We start from the raw sequence: 25,594 nt of genomic DNA, 5'->3' as shown, positions 1-25,594 counted from the left end.
TAAATAGCGTAGTACTAGAAGAAATCTCTAGCTGTCACTTATGGCTTGAATAGTTACCAATATAAAGTTGTGTAAAAGGGAGGGCATACATTCATAAAAAACTGTCCCACTCCAAGCTAAGCCAAAAAAAAAGTTTTAAATTATATTTTTGGATATGGTATGGTATGATTAAAACCCCCATCAAGTATTTTTTTTTTTTTGTCCCTGACATTACTATAGGGCCACACATGATATTCAGTGAATCCAGTGCTACAAAAAGCTGTCACAGATGGAGAGCATGCAACAGGAAATGGCCAGAGACTATAGTTGTTGAAGACTGAGAACACTCTTCAGAAGACAGTCATAGCTGGAGGCAGGTTATATGAAACTGCTAAAGAAAAATAAACCAAATTAGAGCATACAGCAAGACATTTGAATGGTGTAAACTTTTCAAAGATGGCCATACATCCATCACTGACACTCCAGGACATGGTGCTTCCCAGCCCACAGCAATCAAGCCTGTGAAAAAACTGTAGCAAGGGCATATCTGTCATGAAGCAAACAAGGCATTTCCCTTGTCAGCACCTTACAGGGGGGACAGCAACGTCACTATTAGACGTTCATCTTGCCATTTTAGTCTTAGTAAGCTGTTTATCATATTTTAGTAGACTAAAATCTAATGGGTTTAGTTAAATTGTAATGTAATAATTAAGCATTTCTCTAGTATTTCTAAACTCACTACTATCTAGAAGAGGCGCTTCTAACCATGAGACAACAAGCTTCCATGTGCACACCCGCAACAAGTTGAGAATGCATGAAAATCCACAACATGTACATTTTTAGGCATTTCTATAGACATTAATAGGCCAGAAAATGCACATAATGCATCTAATATCAGACATGCCTCCTTTTTAACAATGTAGTGCACAGATTTGTACAATATCATTGTACTCTTGGCATATGTAATTTTGTGAGAAGTGCATTTGTATGTCAGTAAAATGCACACAAAAACACAACAGTGAGAAGTAGGCCTTAAAACACAACCTAAAATATATCCGTTATCTGTTGCTGGTTTTGACATCAGCAATGTAGACCATGTATCCATTAAATTTAGTTTGGGTGGTACTTCAAAAGAAAGAAAAAAAAAAAGGGGAGTATAGGTTTTGCAACCTAACTAGAGCCAATGAAAACGTATCCATTCTTCAACCCTTTGACTGCCAAGAACATCTCCTATACATCCATGTAGTCAAAGGGTTAAAAAAAACTCAGTTAATTACCTTGCTTTTAAATGCAGCACTATCCTCTAAAGTGTAGAAGTGAGCTGGGTGGCTAATGTATATGAATATAAAACATTACCTCCAGGATTAAAGTGAGGTCCTGCAACTTTTTTTTTTTTAAACATTGACACAGCAACAGCCAGACTGGTTTCTGAATGCTATATGTGGCAACAAAGGTTTGAAGAGGACATTAAACACATACAACAACCTGATGTACAATCTCCTTTAGATCTACCATTAATTAAGGGGTCCTTTAAAGTGGTTGTAAACCTTTACATATACCCAGTGAAGCGACTGGCCTCAGGTGAAACACAGATTAAAACAAATCCACCTACATAAGCTGCACAAGTTTAGCTGCAGTCTTCTCTACATCCAAAGTGCAGAATTTTTACAGCTTCTCTGAGCTTTCAGAAAAGAGAGGGTGGAGAGTTAGAATTAAACACTGCAAAGCTCAGCGAGGAAAGCCGAGAGCTGATTGGAGGGAAGAAACGCACCCCCCCTGCACACAGCCCATAGGAACAGAGCTGAAGCCATCAACCTGCTGGAGCTCCCTCCCGTCACTATTTTTCTCTTGTCATCAGGGAAAATATGTCGTCATGTTTATAAATGGGTTTTTCTTTTTGAACAAAATACTCTGAAAGTTTTCAATGTTAATAACAAGCAAGACATTAAAAGGGAAAAATAATTTTATCATTTTAAAACAAGGATTCAAGTTTTCACAATCAAGCTCAAGTAGTATTGCACATAAATTAATAGCAAATCATGAAAATATAGAACAAAAAAAAAAAATCAAATGTGTTATGGATCCTCAGATTACATTAGATATACTAAACAAAGTCACACTCATTTCTGGCCAGTGGTTAGAGTAATGAGCCATTTTTTTTAAAGGATCAATTCACCCGAAACCATAATTTAAATTTTTGGCAGCAGCTGAAAATTTAAAAAGGGCAAGTCCAACTGATATGTCCATTATAGATGATGTATGACGGCTCGGCATTTGCTGCAACTTTACTTGGGGACCACAGTTAGCCATACAAGCAGATATTTCTCCCATTCAGCAATCTAATAGATTCCTCCATCTATGCTAAACAGCCAAGATAAAAGGACTTATATTTAGATAGCTACAGCACCTGCAGGTGTTTGAATGTCCTAAACAGTGCTGGGATCTGCCTGGATGCAGTTGCTGTTCAGCCACCTATTTTCAAAACAATCTTTTTCAGAAGGAATAGGCCACAATTTGTGCTATGTATTTCTAGCTTACAACAGATCTCCCTGCCCTAGCGTTTCTTTAATGCTGACTGCCCTCACATCTCCTATTGTATTCTTAGTAAGGCCTTGTTCAACACCACAGCAGCAGAGGGGAGGTGAAAGCAGTTGTTTGATATGCGTTTTTACCACCCCTGACAGCCCACACACAAGTTACCCATGCTGACTGTCGTATCTGCACACATTACCACAGTCATGGCACAGCAAGTTTTATACAGCATGTGAAACTGGAAGGAGCGTGTTAACCAGTCCTTAAAAAGCAAGCAAATTAGAAATCTTGCCTGGATAGTGGAAACTCCTTTAAATGCCATAAAAACACAAAATGTGGAGATCTTACCACAAGAGTTCCTGGCAAACCAAAATGTTTTTTTATGTACATTGAGGACCCGTGGTGGGATCTTTCAATCTGTCTCCATACCTGCAGTAGCAATATTTTAAAAAGAAAAAGCAGAAGAAATGCCTTCGTTTCTGAAATCTTAGTGTGTCGAGAAGTACATTTTTAGTAGTTAAATTAGTGCTAGGTGGCAGAGTAGGGCTAAAGTTAGAGGGCTTTGGGTTCAAATTTTGGTATTTAACCATCCTTAGAAAGTAGGAAGGCTGCCATTGCTGACCCCTTCTTCTGAAGATGCCATTTCTCTGTTTGTTATTGTGACTTCGTGTTTTCCCAGTCCCATAAGCCAGATGAAAATCACTGACTGTTCTGATCCGCAGACATGTCTCAGGTTAGTTGCTCACTGTGTGGACTGCAATGGAAGACTCTTGTTAACTGGACATTCATCATCATTCCTCTAAAGCTTTTCTGTCCCTTGCTCACCCCCTTTCATTCAGGGGATTGCAGTTGTTTCAATCATGGAGTCTCAGTGGACATTACCTAGGGCATGCAAATGTAGTTTGCTTAGGACAGTGGTTCTTAACCTGGGTTCGATCGAACCCCAGGGGTTCAGTGAGTCAGTCTCGCGGGTTCGGCGGAGGTGAAGACCCACACCCGACTCATATGATTCGTGCAGTAAATAATCATTATTATGTTTGTGTTTTTGTGTGAAAATCATGTTTTAATGGTTTTGTTCTTAACGGTTTTGTTCATTTTGTGCACCTATGTATAAATATATACCTAAATATATACCCATGTTTTGAATTTTAAAAATCAGATTTTATTTTTCCAGTTAAGAAGGGTTCGGTGAATGCGCATATGAAACTGGTGGGGTTCAGTACCTCCAACAAGGTTAAGAACCACTGGCTTAGGAATACCCACTCCTCCAGCCTGGCATTTACCCATTAAGGTATTTTGATAATTCCCCATCCAAGATGGCAACACCCATCTCATTTCAGGTCTTTTAGATGTCCAGATTTTTTTTTTTTTTTTTAAAACACATAAATGACATGCAAAAGTTACGTTAACCATTTGCCATCCTGAGGATTTATCCCCCTTTCCTGACCAGGCCATTTTTTGTGTTACAGCACCGCGTTACTTCAACTGACATTTGCAAGGTCATGCAACACTGCACCCAGATAAAATGTACATCCTTTCTTCAGTGGTATTTGATTGCCTGTGCAGTTTTTTTTGCGCTAAAAAAAAAAAAATATCCCAATATATGTAAAGTTAATTGGTTTGCATGGAAGTTACAGCATTTACAAATGGCGGTATAGATACTGGGATTTTTTTTTTTTTTTTTTTTTTTAATTACTAGCAATGGTGGTGATCAGCAACTTATAGCGAGACAGCCACTGGCATTCTGACACTGGGGGAACTGACTTGGTGTCACGGACATCCCCAGTGACACCAATACAGTGATAGTGCTAATAAAAAGCACTGACTGTACTAATGGCACTGGCCAGGAAGGGGTTAACATGAGGGGCAATCAAAGGGTTATCTGTGTGCTGCTTTACATGTGTGTACTTCACTGTAAGCACACTGCTTTGCATGGCTGTGCACGAGTTAACAGAGAGAACGGTTTTGTTTACAAACAGTTCTCCTCCCCGTCGGAGATGCTCAGCAATCACTGGGCGCCGTCGAGTAATTACCAGCCGGGACCCAGTTATTAACAGCTGCCGCGAATGGTGAGGCGCCCCCTACCCGGAAATGCAAAATATCACACACACGATTTTGCGCACCCACGTCACCCTGTAGCAGTATTTCTGCTATAGTGCAGTTTGGAAGCAGACCACCTTTATGTTGAAATTAATGGTTTGGTGACAGGGTCTCTTGAATCTACAAAAGCCAGGAAATGAAATTAAGGTTGCACTTTATTTACCCATCATGTTCAGTTTTGGGTACACAGTCCCTTTAAAAATGAAAGCTATGCTGATATGTTAACTCAGAATTACATTTGTGTTGTTCCCCTCACCCTGTTGCAAAATGTTCAGCTTTCAATGTTCAGCTGAAGAAAATACAGTAAGGGCAATTAAGGGCATTTTCTAACATTCCTTCCCGTGTGGGATTAGATTCCTGATTAGTACTGCAATCATGTCAAATATTACCATCATTGATTGAATAGTGCAAGTTATGCAACAATAGATTTCTGTGTTCCATAAGAAAACGCTGCACTATACAAAAGGAGTACTGAATTCCCAGCATATTTCAGAGAAGGGATGGCAATCATTCAAAAAGCTCACTGCCTCTACAGTAGTTAGGCAACTCAGATTCAAACAGGGCTACCATCTAACTGGTATCCAGAAAGTCACTGAAAGCATAAACAAACAGAAGGTACACTAGAACAAAATAAGAGTCCAATTCGCTTTAAAACGTCCTATGGGCACAACATACATTTTCATTTTAGAACATCAGCATTGTAATAATGCAAACAATAGTTATTTCTAGTAATCAATATAACATTACTTAAAAAAAAATAAAAAATAATCTTAAAAATTGTGAGCACTGCCTGTCTATTGGTCATCTCTTCCCACAACTTTCTGGATTCTCTGCATAGTTTGTGGTTTCTCCTCTGCTAGGTCTTCTGGTTTACTTTCAATTTTTAAGGACTACATATCCCATGACACCCTGCAGGCATTGATGTGGTAGGTTTCCTATACTGACTGTGCCTTCTCAGCACCTCTGTAGTTCAGAAGGCAGGCTCTGTGAAATGGGTGTTGTGGTAGTGAATATTCATAAGGCATAGTGTCACATTATCATTTTATTAAACTAGGTAAATGCATGGGATTCCCTAAAAAGTAAGAATCAAACATTGACATTGTAGAACACTGGATAAGGAGTAGCTTGCAAATAATTGAAATGCAATGAGAAAATTAACATAGGATTTAAACTTAACTTTAGTTCTAGTTATTTGGTTCACCATAAAAAATAGGCATGGTTTAGGGGCCAAAAATCTTCCCTTTCATCATGGTTACAAGAAGCAATAATGTACAGAACTACATATTAAATACAATAATTTTTGGCTTCCGAAATGCACTGGCTGTTTTATTTGGACAATTAAAGTGAATTAAAATCTTACAATTTTGGTCTGGCGCTCCTACACGCTTCCATAAAAATTAAAGTGAATAACCCTAAAACACTACCAGTTGTTAGGAAACGTGACACCACTGTAGCTTTTCCTTGCAGGTTTGCATAAAATCATGAAAAAAAAAGTGCAAGATTGTCCAGCACCAGGGAAGACGATTACCTAATTTGAACAATAAATCAAAAGTAATAAACATGAAACCAAAAGAGAACATACCTGGACCAGGTATGTGGCAGAAATTCCAGTGGCAGAAATTTGTACTGCTGCAGCCAAGCCTGAGTCCTGATTAAAAAGGACAGGTTCACCTTTTACCTGTATTTAGAGTGTAACATGTTCAGACTTCCCTCCCCCCCCTTACTCTAACCCCCTCTTCCCAGGGGTTCCACTCTTCCAAAGCTGCTGCCACATTTTAAAAATTGACACACCCACACATTCACATCATTCATTCAAAGCAATCTATGAATGAAGAAACTACAAGTCCTCTCCCTCACCGTGGCAGACTCCTTGTAGTTCTCAATGGACTGCAAGTCCCTTGATGGACATGGACACTTCCTCCAGCTTTCGAAAGGAAAGCCTGTAAAGAGGTACAGGCAAAAAAAGCTTGAGACAATGCCTGCAGGAACCTGACATTGTACCTGTGATCCACTGCTTAAGGGCACGATGGCAAGGACACTCCTGTGAAAAATAAAAGCACATAGTGTGCATTTATTTTCAGAAAAAGTTATGAATTTGACCTTTAAATTCCAAAACCCTAGCAAAGGAGTTCACAGGGCTCACAATCCTGTGCAGGAGTTATAATAGCTAATGATTCACAGCTCATTAACACCATGAAATTTACTATATTGCAGCAGAATCCCCACAATGGTCAATACCCCACTCTAAACAGAGCAGATGCCCATGGTCATCTATGCCAACAGATGTGCTAAAATGCTAGAGCAAAAGCACTTGAAAACAACCACACACACACACACACTAGTGGTTTATGTTTCTGGTGGAAAAGATAGTGTTTGAGCCTCCTCCTGTCTTTACTGCTTCCAGGAGCTCTGTCCACCATCAGGAATATTTGTAGAAGGAACTCCTAAAGGAGCAAGGAAGATCAGCCCATAGCAGCAAATGAATTTGTGGTTAGTGCAGATGCATCACTGCAGTACAATCTCAGTACAAAGATTGTAAGTGGTACTGCAGCACCAATAAGGTAAGTAGGTTATCATACTGTTTTGATTCAAAGTAATAATAGTTCACCTTTTGGACAAAATAAATGCACATTTTTTGGCAGATGAATGCACTTTTTTTTTATTATTATTTTTGGTCAAAAAGGAGCCTGGAAAGAATTGCACCAGTGATCAGTAGGTCACTGATGCCATACAGGTCTCCTGCAGACCTGTCAAAATATCTGCTTGCTGTACAGGATGTACTAGCAGATATACTGACACGAAGCTTCAATGAACTACCACAACTATCCACAGCACTGTGGTAGTTCACTGAAAACGACAAGCCCACAGCTGCTAAGGCTGTCAGGACTTGGCACTCACAGAACGCAGTTTTCAAAATTGACAGGTAGTGGGGGAAACTTCTCCCAGTACTATCTGTCAGAGGGAGGGGGTGCAGCTGCAACTATAGGAACAAGTTATATGTTCCACCCTAAAAATGGGCAGAACATGTTCCAAAAGTGAACTTATCTTTTAAGTTAAAGCAGTGATTTCAAGTTTCAAAATTAAGGGTTAATTTCAAGGTCCAGGTTAAGTTTAAAAATCTCAGTTTGGTAATCATCAGGTTAGAAGTTGGTGAAACTGCACATTTCTTTATTTTCAAATTTATACTTCTTTATGGTTCTACTCTAAACGCCCCACACTGGCTTCTAGCCCTGAAAATCAAAACCAACATAAAACACAACATAGGCCTTGTTAATATGGAGGGACCAGAAGTAGGAGAAATCTTTCCATTAAAGTCATAAGAACCAGCAGGAAATCAAACCTTGCAGCCTTTCAACTAAAAATTACAAAAAGGTATTGGTTGATGTTCAAAATGATTCTGCATCTATAAACAAGACAGAAACCACAGAGCTCCAAACAGTTGCTCTGACTTGCCACATGCCAAAATATAGATCAAGGTTGATTCACAAAACTTAGAGCCATTTCTACAATGGTTAGCCAGGTACAGTGAGCAATCTAAAGCCGAACCCTGCCTGGCTTTGTTCCAGTTTTCATAACTCATACCTGAAATCTGTTACATTCTTAGTTAGAACTACAGTTTGAAACAAATGTTTGCAAATGTTAAAGAAACAAATCATGTGCATGGATATGCAAGTTACTAAAATCCTGTTTAACAACTGTAGTGCTCTGTTTAATATGGCAGGCAGGGCTATCCTGAAACGAAAAACTAAAAACGAACAATAATCAGGTGACATTTCTGATCACTGTTCAGTAATATGAAAGACTGTCCGGTTATCCGCCTGGAAGGGAAATGTATACACCAAGGGTTGGCTGTCTTCTTGGCAAACTATTGCAATTGTGTCGCCATCTTCTGATGCAGCAGAAGTGGAGTTTAGGCATGCCTAGAAAGAAATACAGATCAAAAATAATTATTACCACCAACAAAAGTTTAATACCCTAGCAAAAGATGTGAAGCCTATGATTTAAAAGTGCGCACACACACAGATTTTAAACACTTGGTTGCAGGTTCCTACCTTTTGTTATTCTGAAGAAAGATGGATATAGGTCTGTGTTCATGTGCAAAATGAATGGGAGTAGTTCCTAATTATCAAAGCAGCTGCTGCACCTGCAGGGCTCTGAGGAAAATTGCAGGGTCTGCATCCTTTTAGGAGTAGGTCACCAAAAATGGGGATGCCTGAAATCTGACTTGTATCAGATGTCTAGGAAAATCAGTAAGCCAGTCCCACAAGTAGGAACAAGTTATGCTGCTGGGAGGGTGTTCTGTACACAATCTGTGTACAGAACACTTCCAGGTAGCCGCATTACATTGTATTTTACAGAGCTGCCGATTGAAAATGAAAGGTACCTTAACATTCAAATCACAATAGGACTTGTGTTACAATTGTTTATGTTGAAATCTACCAAAAAAAAAAAAAAAATTATAGGTTATATTTTCCTCTCTCTTGGGACACCTGCCTTTACACACACATGAACTTTAATGCCATCCCAGTCTTAGTTCATAGGGATCAATATTGAGTTGGCGCACCCTTTGCAGCTATAACAGCTTCAACTCTTCTGGGAAGGCTGTCCACAAGGTTTAGGAGTGTGTCTATGGAAATGTCTGACCATTCTTCCAGATGTGCATTTGTGAGGTCAGGCACTGATGTCAGACGAGAAGGCCTGGCTCACAGTCTTCGCTCTAATTCATCCCAAAGGTGTTCTATGGGGTTGAGGTCAGGACTCTGTGCAGGCCAGTAAAAGCTCCTCCACCCCAAACTCCCTCATCCATGTCTTTATGGACCTTGCTTTGTGCACTGGTGCGCAGTCATGTTGGAACAGGAAGGAGCCATCCCCAAACTGTTCCCACAAAGTTGAGAGCATGAAATTATCCAAAATGTCTTGGTATGCTGACACTTTAAGGAGTTCCCTTCACTGGAACTAAGGGGTCAAGCCCAATCCCTGGAAAACAACCCTACACCATAATCCTCCCTCCACCAAACTTTACACTTAGCACAATGCAGTCAGGCAAGCACAGTTCTAGCAACCGCCCTTGCCCCCCTATCGGGCATGGGCAGGCTCGGCTTCAACTCGGGGGGGGGGGGGGGATGGAGTATCGTGTCTGCAGTCTCTGGCCATCTCCTGTATCATGTCCGCAGTCTCTGACCATCCTGAGATGGAGCTCTAATAGAAAGCTTTGCCAAAACGCACCTGGGATTCTGAGTCCACATGGAAAAACGAGTCATGGTCAAATGAGACTAAAATTTAATTATTTAGCCTCAACACCAAATGATACGTCTGGCAGAAATCCAATACATCTCACCCTCCAAATAACACCATTCCTACAGTAAAGCATGGAGGTGGTAATATCCTGTTACGGGGTCGTTTGTAAAAAGGGACTGCAGCACTTGTCAGGATAGAAGGAAAAATTGATGGGGCAATATACTGTCAAATTCTTGAGGAACATCTGCTGTCCTCTGCCAGAAAGTGGTCAATGGGAAGAAGGTTTACTTTCCAACATGACAATGACCCAAAGCACACAGCAAAAATGACCACACAGTGGTTGAAGGAAAAAAAGGTGAATGTCCTTGCATGGCCTAGTCAGAACCTAGACCTAAAGTCTATTGAAAATCTGTGGAATGCCTGCAGTCCAGAAACTGTCACCATCAAATTAACTGAAAATGAGCAGTTCTGTAAATAAGAGAAGAGTGGGCAAATATTGCAAAGTCTAGATGTGCAAAATTAGTAAAGACATATCCCGACAGACTAAAAGCTGTAATTAAAGCAAAAAGGTGGTTCAACAAAATGCCGACACAAGGGGGCGATCCTTTTTCCAACTCAATGATTGTTACATTTTTTTTCTAACACGATGTTCTATCTTTCACTTGGAATTTCTAAGTTGCAGTAAACACAGATGGATAAATCGGTCTTCATTTCAGGCTGCAAAGCAACAAAATGTGATTTTAAAGGGGAGGGGGATTCTTTTCTAAACCCCCAGTATAAGTGTTGCAGAGAAAAAAAAGCAGATTAAATTGGCAGTTTACAGTTTATTAGAAAATTGCTCTATAATTGGTGTCCATGTAAGGGGTGTCTGTGAGAGGGGAAGCCATTATAATTTGAGTTCCACTTAAACCTTAATTCTGGAGAAATTTAAATACCACCCCTGCAGCAAGTCCCCTCCTGCATTGCAAGGACTGAAGGATAGCCTGGCCTGAAGTGGAGTGACTTAATAAGCTGGTGCACTTGCAGTGTTCCAATTAGGAAAGCTGCAGGGTTGCCATCCCTTTGAATTAACCCTTTGGGAGTATCTGACCAGAAATTAGATTTTTGTTGCAGAGGATGCCTAAAATCTGACTGGTTTCTTAGTGCAGACTTATGGGAAAACCAGTGAGCCGATCACACAAGCAGCAAAATGACAAAGTGTTCTGTACACCAATGGCATATGGAACACCTCCAAGTTGCCACACTGCATTGAATTTGACTGAAAAAAAAAAAAAAAAAAATGTAAATTTTAAAATAACATTCAATTGCAATATGGCTTGTGTAGCAACTGTATATGGTTCCCTCCCCCCCCCCCCACACACTTGCCCTTTAAGGGCTGATTCACACCAGATGTAGTCCAGTGCATTCTCATCTCCATAACAAAAGCATGCACAGTGTTTTCCAGTGCAGTGTGTTCCAGTGCAGTCACTAAAAGTAGAAATTGCTGCATTCTTTTTGTATGGAATGCACCAGAAAAGCCCATATCCTGAATCGAGGCAACAAAAAAGAAATAAAAATACAGAAATGCATCTATAATGCAGATTGTGGTGTGAACCGACCCAGACACATTTTGCCACATACAGTACCTTGACATTCAACTGTCAAACCCATCTGTTAACGCCAAACTCTGGGCTGCTTTTAAATTTACCCATGAAGTGGAATAAGTACAAATACTTACCCCATCACTCATTTCCACTCCACAGGCTTCCACCTCTTTAACCTCTTGCCGTCCGCCTGCTGTTTATAACGGCAGGGCGGTGGCAGTACAGGGGCGGGTTGCCGTTCCTAAACAGCACCCGCCTTTTTTAGCTGTGCGCGCTCCCTGGGAGCGCGCAGCACCGCGATCCGGTGCCCGCTGTGTCCTCCGGACACAGTGAAACACCGATCGTCGGACAGGACCTCTGTACGAGGTCCCGATCATGTGATCACTGATTGGCCAATCAGTGATCACATGCAAAGTAGTAAGCAAGATGTCACTTGTGACATCATTGCTTACTACGTGTGAAATCTGTGAATGATCACAGAGGTCACATGGTACAAGGCTATTCACAACAGCCTTGTACCATGTGACAAGCTGTGACCAATCACAGCTCACTCAATATTTCTCAATGACTGCAAGAATGCAGACAGAGAGAAAGAGAAATGATTGCTTTTACATCCTATATGGGTGTAAAAGCAATCAGTGTGAAAAAAAAAAAAAAAAAAAAAAAAAAAAAATCTTCATCACCCCCCACAAGTAGTACAGTGTTACCATGGTGACACTGTACTGCTAGGGTGACAGTATGTAAAAAAAAAAAATATATAAAAAAATAAAATAAAAATGTAAAAAAAAATGTTTAAAAATTATAATTTTTGGTTATAAACTAATTTGGATTTTTTTTTTACTAAAAAAATAACTGAATAAATTTTGGCCAAGATTTATGATGAAATATTATTTATTTGCAAAATTTTATTAAAAAAAACACTTTTCAAAATTTTTGGACTTTTTCATTTACATAGTAAAAAAAATAAAAATCCCAGCGGTGAATAAATACCACCAAAATAAAGCTTTATCTGTCTCAAAAAAAATGGTAAAAAATTCATATGGGTACAGTGTTGCATGACCGTGCAATTGTCAAAGTGTGATAGCGCTGAAAGCTGAAAATTGCCCTGGACAGGAAGGGGGTAAAAGTGTCCGGACAGGAAGTGGTTAATCCAACCGCTGCCTCACTTCATCGCCTGGCTAGTCACAGCTCTCGAGGCCATCGTGCACAATGCAAGATCAGCAGGGCGAGGGCCCACCCACAACCTGGAACATTTGACAGTGCAGAAGAGGGCTTTGTTGATGGGGAGTGAGAATTAAGGCACATGCCAACCAAGCATTTAACCCATGCAGTGCAGGCAGGACCACAATGAATGGGTCCATTCAAAAGCAGCTTTGAGTTAGGTTTTAACGGATTATTCCTAGCAGCATTTGGAGCTTGAACATTACTAATTACTACATTGTGTATGGCCAAGCCCAGCATTCTAATACTACTCTAGATCAAGCATAGTTTACCACTTACCAGTTCCAGGAAATTCAGCTTGTCTTCAGAAATAAGGTTTTCCTTCTTCAGCTGTTCCACCACACCTTCCATGACCTCTAACTTGGAGCAGTGCTTCTGATGTCTCTGTTGAAGAGCTCTGACTTTCTTCTGTAGGTTCACCACCACTGACACTAGCTCAGCTGTCGTCAATGTTTCAGAGAGTCCATCTGCTTCCTGAGTTGCATTTAAGCAGATCTGCTTTGTTACATCAGAGGTGACTCTGTCACGATGCTCGGATACAATGGGTAATGTGGAAGGTATGGGCCTGGTGATAGACGTTGATAAAACGGTTTCTGGAGATGATGGCAGGGGTGGTAAAGGGCCTGTGGCAAGCATAGGGCCAACTGTGGCTGTCTGCATAGTTTCCAGGTAGGAAATGACATCCTCCGAAGACATTGTTACCGGTTCTGGTGTCGGCAGTCCTGCTTCAAAAAATGGCTCTATAGAGATGTTTTCAATGACTAGAGCCCCATTAGACATTTCATTCACTTCAATAAAGGTGGGATCTTCCACTCCGACTGACTGTAAGACCTGACTGTCATAAAAGTCTCCCTGTAATGTGGTAGTGGCAATGTGCTCCTCCGACAAGATTGTAATGGGTTCAACCAATGGCATTTCGTGGATTTGCTGCTGCTCAGTTACCTCAATAGGTAAAGCTACAGAAGTAAACCCTTGAGAAGGGGCCAAAGCCAATGACAACCCATCAAAAGACTCGACAATATGAACCAATGGTACTAAATTTACAGCACCCATCACTGTAGTGGGCATAGCCAGTGCATCAGGATCTGCGACCAACACCTCCGTTCCATTCACGGACATCTGACCAGTAGCGAAGGTGGGATCTAGGGTAAATGTCAATGTTTCTGCCAGTGGCTGAGCCTCATCAATAACCAAATGGGAAATGGAAGAAACGCAGAGCTCATTGCTTACGCTCTGCATAGAGTTCAGTGTCTTGGTCTTGGCTGCATGTGCCTTGTTCTAAAAGACAGAAGGACATGTTAGAATATCTATTACCAACCTTTATGCAATAATGTGAAAAACTGCAAAAAAACACAATATGCATGGAGTAAAAATAAAAACCAACAATGAAAGCAAAAATTGAGGGGGGGGGGGAAAGTATAATGCATAATTTAGTAAGGCATTAAATAGTTCTATTTGGGCCCATGAATCTCTAACATTCTCTTAAAACTGAAGTTTACTCGGCTATGTTTTGCATTCCTTGGTTCCTCCCCACATCAACATACTAATTACATTTTTATATAAAGCCTTTGTTTCATAGCATACCCCATTTTAGATCCAGTGAGGTCATCCCTGGGTCTCTGTGCAATGCAGGCAGATCATAGAGGGTAGGAGGGTCAGCAGAGTACATTGCCTCCTGAAAATGTCACAGCACCCTGCCTCAGGACTCCTCCCAAGAGCCCTCAGCCCAGATACAAACAGTGGACTGCCTCCTGGGAGGTGTCATACAAACATCAAAAATTCTTGGTGAGTGGATGTCAGTCTGGAAAAGTGGGCATTCCTAGGCAGGTACAGTCCACATGTGATGCTGAGTCTCAATAAGTTCAAGAAGTGAAATCCAATAAATGAAAGGCTGGAAGAGAAGCAGTAAGGCTTAAGCCAGAAAATGGGACAGGATCGGACTTGCAGCAGATCCTAATGTACATTATGAGACATTCAAAATGTACAGTCAAGTCAGAGTAAGCAGTTTTAGTACAGAAGATGAGCCTGTAGAACTGTGCAAGACTAAAGTGAAGGCTGGAGTTCAGAGCATTTACTCACAATAAGGTGATCCCTATTTAAGTAATACATGGTATTGGACCTACAAATACTTACCCTTCCTGTTGCTGCAATCTCTCTGATGAAGATCACATAACCCAATGCCATGACCTTTGCTGTATAGGACTCATCAGATATGATAGAAGTGCGCTGAAGATTTGGCTATGTGGAAGATCTGGCTATGTGGATATGTCATTCTTTTCTCATGTGAACTTTAAATTCACAGTTTGAATTCAGATTTTATTTTTCACGCATTGTATGTTATTTTTTGCAGTTACATAAAAAAAAAAAAAAAAAAAAAAAAATCAGTGCACTGAAGATCTGGTCATGGGGATAGTTGATAATTTTCTTATATAAATTTTATATGTACAGTTTGAGTTTTAATTTGATTTCTCATGCACTGTATAGGTCAGTGATATCATATATTGCATGTTCTCATTTCTGGATATAATTCTAGTGCTGCCTTTTCTACATTTACACAGAGAACAACTGGCCAGTCCTCCCTCAGTATCAGTCCTCTAAAGAGACCATCTGACCAATTCTCCAGAATCCTATCAAATAAGGAGTGTCACAGAAAAGTCACCCCCCAGTGCCGTATTTTCATAGTAACTGAACAATTACATGGTTTCAAATATATTCACAGATCATAAAGGTTATGATAGAAGTAGAAGCATCACTGCTCCAGTCGTGGAAATACAATACATACTGAAACTCCATTGGATGAAAAGATTGTTGGAACTGCATCATGTTTCAGGTAGCGAACTCCCCATCTGACTTGGAAACAAGATGGTTTGAAGTGTTTGCTGCAAAGATACTGATTCTTGGATGGAAAGAAATTCTCCACATTCAAGTTGGCGAGCCATTGCTTGAGGCGCAGTTTGTCATGCAAAGGAAACCTACAAGGGACAGAAGACAGTCAAGCATATTTATTTTGCACACATATTTACAGTCTATTCAGTAATAACTTGTTTGTGGGAAAGGAGGAATCATATCTTTCCCCAAATTTTGAATACAATAGGGAACACCCAAAAAGGAGACATTTAGGTTATACAAAAACCCTAAACATCCATACCCACCTCCATGATGCAGCATCAGTATCATGCTACAGCTGTCCTACGGTGGCTCTAAAACCAAGCATTGTGTGATCCCATGACCACTCAGTTCTCAGTCTGCTCAGAGCAGAGAGCAGCAACTGTCAGTCACCGGTGTTTGCTCTGCCCTTCCAGAGCTCAATGGACAACCGGGCCGGGGAGAGAGCAGTCACAGCTGGCTTCTGCTCACAGCTATGCACTGAGAGCCAGAACTGGACGGCCGTCAGAGAGCTGGGTAGATTCCTACAAAATTGTAAAGATTCTTCCAGAGCTGCTCTGTCATGTCAGCTGACAGCGGGAAGTAGCCTGATATAACAGGAGAGCAAAAGTAAAGTGCACTCCTGTGACCTACAAGAGATGCATGGCCATGCAAACAAAAATTACTGTTCATCTTCTTCCCCATCCCCAACACTTTTTTTTTTTTTTTTGACAGGTACCTGCTCCCATCACTCCTTGTCTAGGGAATGGTATCGCTCATTTACAGTGCAATACACTTTTCAAAAGTCCTGCTTGCTGCATCTTCAGTGTATCTGCCCAGGTGATCAACTGAATCTGGATGCCAATATCTGTAGTGCTCATCCAAGTCCATCCTATGATATTAGATGTAAAGACACTGCAACCCCGAGAGCCCATGTACTAAGGAGGTCTTGGCTCCTCCCAGGCCACACTACTGATGCATTTTGTTCCACCCCAGGGGCTTAGTTATAGACTTATCACTAAGCTTTGGTTCACATCTGTGTGGGTGGTGTCGCTGCGGGAGCCGCACCAATACCTGCAGCCGCACCACCCACACAGGAATGCGGGACACGCAGGCGGGTACCATTAATTCTACTAGGGAGAATGTTACCAGCACATCGAGGATCACCAATATGGGTACAAAGATTTTAATGCACAATCACAGTTACAGCAAGGCAACGTTCCGAAGTCTCGCAGGACCCCTTCAGATGTGACCAGGTCCTGCAAGCCTCCAAAACGTTGCCTTGCTGTAACTATGTGATCATTCATTAAAACCTTTGGGCCCATATTGGTGATCCTCGGTGTGCTGGTCACATTATCCCTTGCCGATTCTGTTCAGTTCCAGCTGACGGTCGCTGCAGCACCCACTTATACACAGCCATTTTTAATGCAAAAATGTGTGCGTTTGGATTGTACACTTCCATTAATTCAAATGGAATGCCACCCACACTGGGAACCTTGGTTCCTGTGCGAGCTGCGATTCCCCAAGTAGTGCAGGGACTTCTTCACTGTGTGTCCCGGGACACTGGAGTCCATCCAAATGAATGGGCTCTCATGCCTGAACATATGTGAACAAAGGATTAGCTTTATGGGCAAGGTGAAACGTGTCAGTGGGCATGTCCTGGGAGGAGCCTAGGGTGAGGCTGCTTTCCATCGTCATCTAGCACATGGGTTCTCAGGAGCGTGGCATCTTTTATAGCCAATATCTACAGTACCCTATTAAAACACACACCTTCTATTACAGTCAATAGAAGTGCACCCAAATCATGTTTTTAAGGCCCCTTACACACTGGTGAGCTTTTGCCACGCTGTTCTAGGATGTCAAACGCACACGAAAACTGTAAATTCACATGTTTTGAGAAGTCCTGCATGCTGTCTTTGGTGCAGTTTTTTCAAAAGCACACAAAAAAAAAAAAAAAAAAAAAAAAAGGGGGCACCTGCCATTGTAAGTCAACAGAAACGCATCAAAAGCACACCGCATCTGCATTTTTATGCTTAGTTTTAGATACGTGTTCACATTTCACAGGTGCATGCTGGGAGGTCAGGAAACCAAGACACGCACCGACAACACATTCAAAGTGTGTTCAAAATGCAATGTGCTTTTGAAACATGCATACCATGTTTTTAAGTGCACCAGTGGGAAAGGGCCCCCAAGTGCCTTTTTTTGCATCCCATGTCAGTTTTTCCAGGTGAGCAAGGATGAAAATACATGGCACACACACGTTGCGTTCAATTGTACAAAATGTGGTAATACCGCAGCATACGTTTTAATTGCTTCTGCCCTACAGGAGAAATACTGCTACAGGGCGGCACATGGTACGTGAAATTCGATATATACGTGATTTTGCAGTTCTGGGTTAGAGGGCATGTGTGCCCTATCCGCACCACCATTCCCAGCCTCAGCTGTCAATCACCAGGTCCCAGCCGGTGATTTCCCACCGGCACCCGGCGATCTCCAAGGATATGCGGTGGGGGAGAGACCTGTATGTACGCAATACAGATCTCTCCCCTGTCAGCTCCTACATGCTGCTTTGTATGGCTCTGCATAACAGCCATACAAAGCAGTGTGCTTACAGTGAAGCACACACATCCCACATAGTAAAACAGCACATAGTTAACCCTTTGATCGCCCCACAAGTTAACCCCTTCCTGCCCAGTGTCATTAGTAAAGTGTTGGTGCTTTCTTCCGATCACAGTATTGGTGTTACTGGGGATGTCAGTGACACCAAGTCAGTTCCCATCCCGTGTTAAAATGCCTGCTGCAGTCCCGCTACAAGTCGCTGATCGCCGACATTACTAGTGAAAAAAAAATAAATAAATAATCCCAGTATATATACCATTTGTAAACGCTATAACTTTCACATAAACCAATTAATTTACACATATTGAGATTTTTTTTTTAGCAGACATGTAGCAGAATACATTGTCCTACATTTGATGAAATTTGATTTTTAAATTTTTTTACTGGACATGTTTAATAGCAAAAAGTAAAAATAGTTTTTTGGGGTTTTTTTTTTTTCCTCTTCAAAATTTTCAGTCTTTTTTGTTTATAGCGTCTAAAATAAGACACACAGGCAATCAAATACCACTAAAATAAAGCTCTATTTGTGGGGGAAAAAAATGCCGCAAGCTTCAATTGGGTGCAGCGTTGCATGACTGCGCAACTGATAGTTAAAATAACTCAGGGATGTATAGCACAAAATGGCCTGGTCAGGAGGGGGGGGGGGGTGAATTGTCAGGAGGGCAAGTGGTTAAAAACCAAACATGGCAGTTTTCCACGCACTGGTGTGAACAGGTCCTTCGGAGAGACCTAACGGTGACTAGGCTTCCAGCGAACGGTCATACAAGGGATTCGGAGAGACCTAACGGTGACTAGGCTTCCAGCGAACGGTCATACAAGGGATTCGGAGAGACCTAACGGTGACTAGGCTTCCAGCGAACGGTCATACAAGGGATTCGGAGAGACCTAACGGTGACTAGGCTTCCAGCGAACGGTCATACAAGGGATTCGGAGAGACCTAACGGTGACTAGGCTTCCAGCGAACGGTCATACAAGGGATTCGGAGAGACCTAACGGTGACTAGGCTTTCAGCGAACGGTCATACAGGGGATTCGGAGAGATCTAACGGTGACTAGGCTTTCAGTGAACGGTCATACAGGGGATTCGGAGAGATCTAACGGTGACTAGACTTCCAGTGAACGGTCATACAGGGGATTCGGAGAGATCTAACGGTGACTAGGCTTCCAGTGAACGGTCATACAGGGGATTCGGAGAGATCTAACGGTGACTAGGCTTTCAGTGAACGGTCATACAAGGGATTCGGAGAGACCTAACGGTGACTAGGCTTCCAGCGAACGGTCATACAGGGGATTCGGAGAGATCTAACGGTGACTAGGCTTCCAGTGAACGGTCATACAGGGGATTCGGAGAGATCTAACGGTGACTAGGCTTTCAGTGAACGGTCATACAAGGGATTCGGAGAGACCTAACGGTGACTAGGCTTTCAGTGAACGGTCATACAAGGGATTTGGAGAGATCTAACGGTGACTAGGCTTCCAGTGAACGGTCATACAAGGGATTCGGAGAGATCTAACGGTGACCAGGCTTCCAGTGAATGGTCATACAAGGGATTTTCCTTTGCCTTGTTGTGTCTGGGCCGGAAGTGAGGGGAATCCCCCGGCAGGACACAGGTGTTTCCTCCATTTTCAGCTCTGTGTTGTAGAAGGCAATCCCTGGGGTGCCAGGTTCCCTTCCTAGTCCGCTGGGCTCTTAGTACATAGCACGTCTGTAGGACTCTGGTCACATCTGAGAACGTGTAAGCTGGCAGAGCCTAGAAATCCCTTTCATCTATAGTACATACCCCGACCCAATACCTCCCTCCCCCTCCTACAGCCATTTCCACCGGGAAACGCAGCACGTCAGTCTCCAGCCATGCTACCCGGGGCAGAGTAACGCCGTAGCACGTGACCACCCGCTCCCCTCCGCGCTCCCGGTTCTACTCACTTGTAGTAACTTTCCCGCGCTCCCTCCGACCTTCTGCACTCCGGGGCCACACAGCTCTTAGGCATTGTCTCCTCTAGCTCTAAAATATGACGTCTTCCGTTGCCCTTTGACGTCACCCTATCACGCCAGACTTGCGCGGCCGCCCAAGCACGTTTTACGTGGCCATTTTGAGTGAGGGCAAGAGTCCTGGTGACTGAGTGACCTGTGGCGTGGGGGGCAGTGACGTCTGGTCGGAGGTGCACTCGCACACCAGACATATTTGCTAAGGGCAAAAGAAGATGGCTGTCCAGGGTGGGTGTGCGGGGTAAAGTTGTAGGTGAGTACAGGTAGAGGACAGAGTTCCTGTGGAATGTGACTTCAGTCATACAACTAGGTTTGGCTCCCAGCCGGACCTCATGAGAACTCTCCTCCTGTCCTTCCTCCTCAGTTGTCCCCATTTCTTCTCTAAAGCATGGACTTCTATAGAAATATGGACTGTTTAACCCCTAAGGTGCCGTGGGACTGCCATTGCCTAGAACTGTCCCAATACAGGACCCAGCAAAAGCTAAGCGGACCAGTTCACCATTGACAACAGTACAGCACACAATTCTATCAGCTCAGCGCAGTTCAACGCAAGCTATCGCGTCATGCGGCGGCCAATAGAACATAGCTACCTGCCGTCCGCGCCAATCCTGACATTTTAAAAATGTGAAGATCTGCATTTTTTTTCCCCTAGAAAATGACTTAGAACCCCAAACATTATATATATTTCTGAAAGCAGAGGCCCTGGAGTATAAAATGGTGGCTGCTGCAATTTGTTTTTCAGTCGCACAATATTTGTACAGCCATTTATCAAATGCTAATTCTAAGGGAAAAAATGCCCATTTTTGGTCAAATATACGACGATGGTGCGCCGAGTAAATAGATACCCAACATAACAAGATTTCAAATTCTGCACACCCATGAAATGCCAACAAACTGCGGTACCTAACGTTATCCATAGGCACTGCTTCAATGGCCTTTACAGGTTACTAGTCTGCAGTTAAAGTGGCTGTAAAGGCTCAAGGGGTTTTTTACCTTCATGTATTCTATGCATGAAGGTAAAAAAAATCTTCTGTTTGCAGCTCCCCCCTCCAATACTTACCTGAGCCCCATCGCGATAATGCAATGTGCACAAGAGCCTTGGCTCTCCAGGGACTCTTTTTCTTAATTGGCTGAGACTTTGGCTCCCACTGCTGTCAATTACAGTAAGTGAGCCAATGAGGAGAGAGAAGGGGCAGGGCTGACATGCAGAGCAGCAGTTTGGGAGCAAGCTTGCTTGGGTGCCCCCATAGCAAGCTGCTTGCTCTGGGGAGCACTTGGCAGGAGGGAGGGGACAGGAGCGCCAGCAAGGGAAATGAGAGGAAGAGGATCAGTGCTGCTCTGTGCAAAACCATTACACAGAGCAGGTAAGTATAACATGTTTGTTATTTTTTTTAATGGCCTTTAACTGCTTCCTAACTGCCCTATAGCAGAAATACTGCTACAGGGTGGCACAGGTGCGCAAAATCACATATATATATACACGTGATTTAGCATTTCTGGGTAGGGGGCGCGCTCTACCTGTGCTGTTGTCAATCACCGGGTCCCGGCTGGTAATTACTCGCCGGCGCCCGATGATTTCTGAAGATCTCCGACGGGGAGGAAGACTGTTTACTAACAGTCCTCCTCCCTGTCAGCTCGGCACACTGCACAGCACAGCCATCCAGAGCAGTGTGATTACAGTGATGCACACAGACACCACCCCCTAGTAAAACACTCCCAGTATACAGTTAACTCTTTAAACGCAAAGAATGGCCTGGTCAGGAAAGGGGGCAAATCCTGAGGAGGGCAAGTGGTAAATATAACTTGCAGGATCTACATGTTTGTATTTGCACAGGGGGATGGGGCTCTTTAAAATTATTTTTATCTTTCAAATTATTTAATTTGTATACATTTTATACTTTTTAATTTTTTTTAAATTCATGTTTAGTGCTATCACAGGGGATGAGCAACCGGGTTTTCATGCCAAAGGCTGCCTTGCTGAACACAGGCTCGTTACTTGACACAGGAGCCATTCAGAGAACACCTTGAATTTTTTCAATTATTGTGATCAGTACCCCTGCCTCTCCACTTCATCCAGTCAGGGAACGCTTTGCATTCTGTGCCAAGCGGGCAACCTCCTGTGTTCACAGTGCAGTAGGACAGCCAGTTGGCACAGGACCCGGAAGCTAGTGGAGATCACTATAGCAGTGGTGTCTGCTACAGTGATTTCCAGATGTAGTACTTTGCCTTTTAAAGGGTGCATGCAGTTTTAAGGTTTGACATGTTGGGTATATATTTACTAGGTGCAACCTCATCTTTTATGTTTTACCAGAAAATTGGGTCAATTATTGGTTAATTAATTTGTGTGCCCTGAATAACTTTACGGTATTTGTTTCTGAAAATTTGTATTTAAGTACCCATTGCAGTAATATCATATGGAATAAAAATTGGAATTGCCACTATTTTATTCTCCAGGGTCTCTGCTTTCAGAAAATATGAAGTGTTTTGGGATTTTTAACTAATCTTTAGGCCTAAAATGCATGCGCAGTGGACACCCAGCTGTGAAGATGCAAGCGGTCGCAGCCTGGTGCCCACAGTTAAGATGCCAGCACCGGGGACAGATGGTAAGTGACCCTGGCTGCAGTGAGCACAGCTCTGGAGCAAGGAACAGGTGAGTGGCTGTTTTTTAAAATCCAGCAGCTACAGTTTTTTAGCTCCTGGCTTTTATTTTTTTCACAGGAGACTGGAGCTCCAACGTAGGCAGGTCCATCATTTTTTTTTTTTTAAGTGGTTGTAAACTCCAGGCATGAAATATGAACAAAACATATCCCTCTATAGTGTGCGTTTATCTCAATTAAGAGCACTAAGTCATTTCTGTCTGCTGCTTTGTTTCTCTGGTATCGGCACAAGTTACTTCTGCCAAGTTTATCTGACACCAAGAGAAAAATGGTGACGAGGGACCTCCAGCAGATTGAAAGCCTCAACTCTGTTCCTGTGTGTCTCTTCCCCCCCTATCGGCTCCCAGAGCTCTCCACACTGAGCTCTGCAGGTCCTTTGGAGGGGGTGTGTCTCTTTCCCCCAATCAGCTCCCACAGCTGTCCACACTGAGCTCTGCAGTGTGTAATTTTAGCTCTCTACCCCCTTTATTTGGAACTCTCAGACAAGCTTTATAAATTCAGCACTTTAAATAGATGTAGAGAAGAGATGATGGCAGATAAACAGGCATAGCCTATGTAGGAAGATTTGTTTCATCTCTGTGTATCACCAAAGGTCAGTCACTTCACTGGGTATACTTTATGTAAGGGATTTTCTTAATGGATATTTAACTACGTTAATCTGGGCATTTTTATCTGTTGGGGAATTAGCTTTAAATTCAAGATGGGCTTTACTCATGTAGGGCAAAACAACAGGTTTAGTTAACTGCTGCCCTCCCTTGATTCACATGCTTGCCTTCCTGTCACTCCCCTGTAAATCTGTTTTGCTGTTGGGAGCAAAGAAAGGAAGCCCTATGTAAGCTTTAATTTGCCACTTGCAGCTAACGAATAGCTAATAACCCAACCCTCTCTACACCCCCATGTGATGTTGTTGGGTACGTGAGTGAGCAGCCAACAAGCACCATCTGGTCATGTGGGTCTTGCTTCCCAAATCTAGTAGTATTGGTTATTTTTATTTGCTTTCAGCAGCCAATGGAGCAGAAGTAGAGCAAAAAAAAAAGTGAATGTGTATAGCAGGGGAGGGTGACAGCTAGGTGATTTTTTTTTTTGCGCTGTACAGGGAAAGCCCAAGTTCATTTTCAGTGTGATCCTGTGCCAGATTCTTTATGTTGCTGATATCTCTCTGTACTTTAGGTAACACAATGGCGGGAAAGCTGACGAACATGCTGGAGAACTTAGATCATTTTATGGAATTGCTTGCTTTGTCCTCTACTGTCAATGTGAAAGACTGGGATGTCTTAATTGTGCAACGAGCACTTGAATGGGGAAGTTATTTTCAGCAAGTTTACCATCGCTTTAAAGATAACGACCCTGTCAGAAATGTCATTGAAGAACATTTTGCAGCAAAGAATGAAGAGCTCTGTGTTCACTTTAAAAATTACAAAGACATAACTTTTAGAGACCTTGCAAGGGGCAAGGCTATTTTTTGCATGGCACTTCTCCACAACAATGCAGTTAGCACTCTTGTCTTCAAACATTTGGTTGAGCAGCTACAAGATTCTGACTCAGTGAAGGTTGATTTTCTTTCTTTAAATCACATGCTATCTCAGAATATTGCTTCTGAACTATTCCTGTCACTTCCCTTTTTTTGTGAAGGGTCACAGAAGCCTTTGGACAACCCTGTGTTAGTTACACAAGCAGACATCCTTGGAATCAGCCTTCAAAGAACACTGAAGAAATTGGAAGATGACCTGAAATCGTCTGCAGTGTCAGATGTTCTATGCAAGCTCCCCCAACCCCTTGTGTACCACCTGATAGCAGCTGTGTTATCTAATGACACTGTAAGTGCTCAGCATCAGGACCGGTTGCATGACTTCATTTTAGACTGGCTGCTGTCAAGTGATGCTGCATGGACTGGATTCTGTAGTAATGTACACCAGCAGGTCTTAGCCAGATTGAGTTCTAGGTTTTTTAAGTTTAGGCAGACCTATCTAGATTACCTCGTCAAACTGGGATATGGGATGGAGCAAGACATAACTTTTAGATTGTGGGCTAGTGACACTCCTAAGCTATCTTTCCATGAGTTTGCTGAACATTTTAGATGCCTCTTAAGAGGACCTCAAGACCTTAAAGAATGTGTGTTAACTAGACTTCAGACACTGAAACATCAAGATGGGGACTACGAAGTATCTGGAATCAGTATATGGACCGATATATTTAATGAATTAAACAAATCCTAGCAGTTTTATATACACATGCTTTTACTATCCCTTATAAGTTAATGAAAATAATCTTTACTTTTTGGCTGACCTGTATTGAGTTGTCCTTTCATTATTTCTTTATAGGTAAAGGTCAGGCTTTGTTCTGTAAGGGTATCAGCTGGATAGTTGTTCTTTAACCATTTGCCGCACGTCCTATGGCCGAATGGGGGGCGGCAAATGTCATCAGCGTTCCGGGTGGACGCCATATGGCATCCTCCCGCACACGTGCAGATTGCGCTCCTGCAGAGCGGCGCAGCGACGCGATCAGTCACCGGCCGTGTACCTCGGAGACGGCCGATGACAGATCTGAGTATTGGCCCCGTTGCCTGTACCATGTGACCTGCTGTGACCAATCACAGCAGGTCACATGACAGTTGTATACAATGGTGTGACTTGCTGTGACCAATCACAGCAGGTCACATGACAGTTGTATACAATGGATGGCTTCATTCATGCCATCCATTGTATACTAGTGTCTAACTGTGAATGGTCACAGCTAATCACATGCACATGTCATGTGATTAGCTGTGGCCAAATCACAGCTAAGCACAAAAAAAAAAAAAACCCTGAATGAATC

At 42.5% G+C, this 25,594-nt stretch overlaps 2 protein-coding genes across 2 annotated transcripts; one reads left to right on the top strand and one right to left on the bottom strand.

The window, feature by feature from the left end:
* Positions 1-1,924: 1,924 nt before the first annotated feature.
* Positions 1,925-20,219, bottom strand: LOC149447877 (THAP domain-containing protein 5-like). Its single transcript, XM_089651998.1, has 4 exons — positions 20,061-20,219; positions 15,436-15,625; positions 12,933-13,931; positions 1,925-8,531 (listed from the first exon to the last, which is right to left on the bottom strand). Exons 1-4 carry the CDS (start codon positions 20,123-20,125, stop codon positions 8,391-8,393), a joined length of 1,395 nt encoding a protein of 464 aa, XP_089508124.1. The 5' UTR covers positions 20,126-20,219; the 3' UTR covers positions 1,925-8,390.
* On the top strand, positions 20,220-25,071 carry FANCF (FA complementation group F). The gene is made up of 2 exons (XM_089651999.1): positions 20,220-20,376; positions 23,951-25,071. The coding sequence occupies exon 2, from the start codon at positions 23,959-23,961 to the stop codon at positions 24,994-24,996; it is 1,038 nt and encodes a 345-aa protein (XP_089508125.1). The 5' UTR covers positions 20,220-20,376; positions 23,951-23,958; the 3' UTR covers positions 24,997-25,071.
* The last annotated feature ends 523 nt before the right edge of the window (positions 25,072-25,594 follow it).

The sequence above is a fragment of the Staurois parvus genome, unplaced genomic scaffold, assembly GCF_062004578.1.
Source record: "Staurois parvus isolate SC_StPar_1 unplaced genomic scaffold, SC_StPar_1.0 ptg000668l, whole genome shotgun sequence".
Lineage (NCBI taxonomy): Eukaryota > Metazoa > Chordata > Amphibia > Anura > Ranidae > Staurois > Staurois parvus.
This window is presented reverse-complemented; position numbering and strand designations above follow the sequence as displayed.

Bases quoted from the DNA above. Each gene is read 5' to 3' on its own strand.
- FANCF (XM_089651999.1), top strand. From the start codon at position 23,959: ATGGCGGGAAAGCTGACGAACATGCTGGAGAACTTAGATCATTTTATG.
- LOC149447877 (XM_089651998.1), bottom strand. From the start codon at position 20,125: ATGCCTAAGAGCTGTGTGGCCCCGGAGTGCAGAAGGTCGGAGGGAGCG. The intron at 13,932-15,435 runs GTATGTATTGTA...TCTGTCTTTTAG, and splicing joins TTTCATCCAATGGAGTTTCA to AACAAGGCACATGCAGCCAA. The intron at 8,532-12,932 runs GTAAGTGGTAAA...ATTTCTTTCTAG, and splicing joins AGCTGAATTTCCTGGAACTG to GCATGCCTAAACTCCACTTC.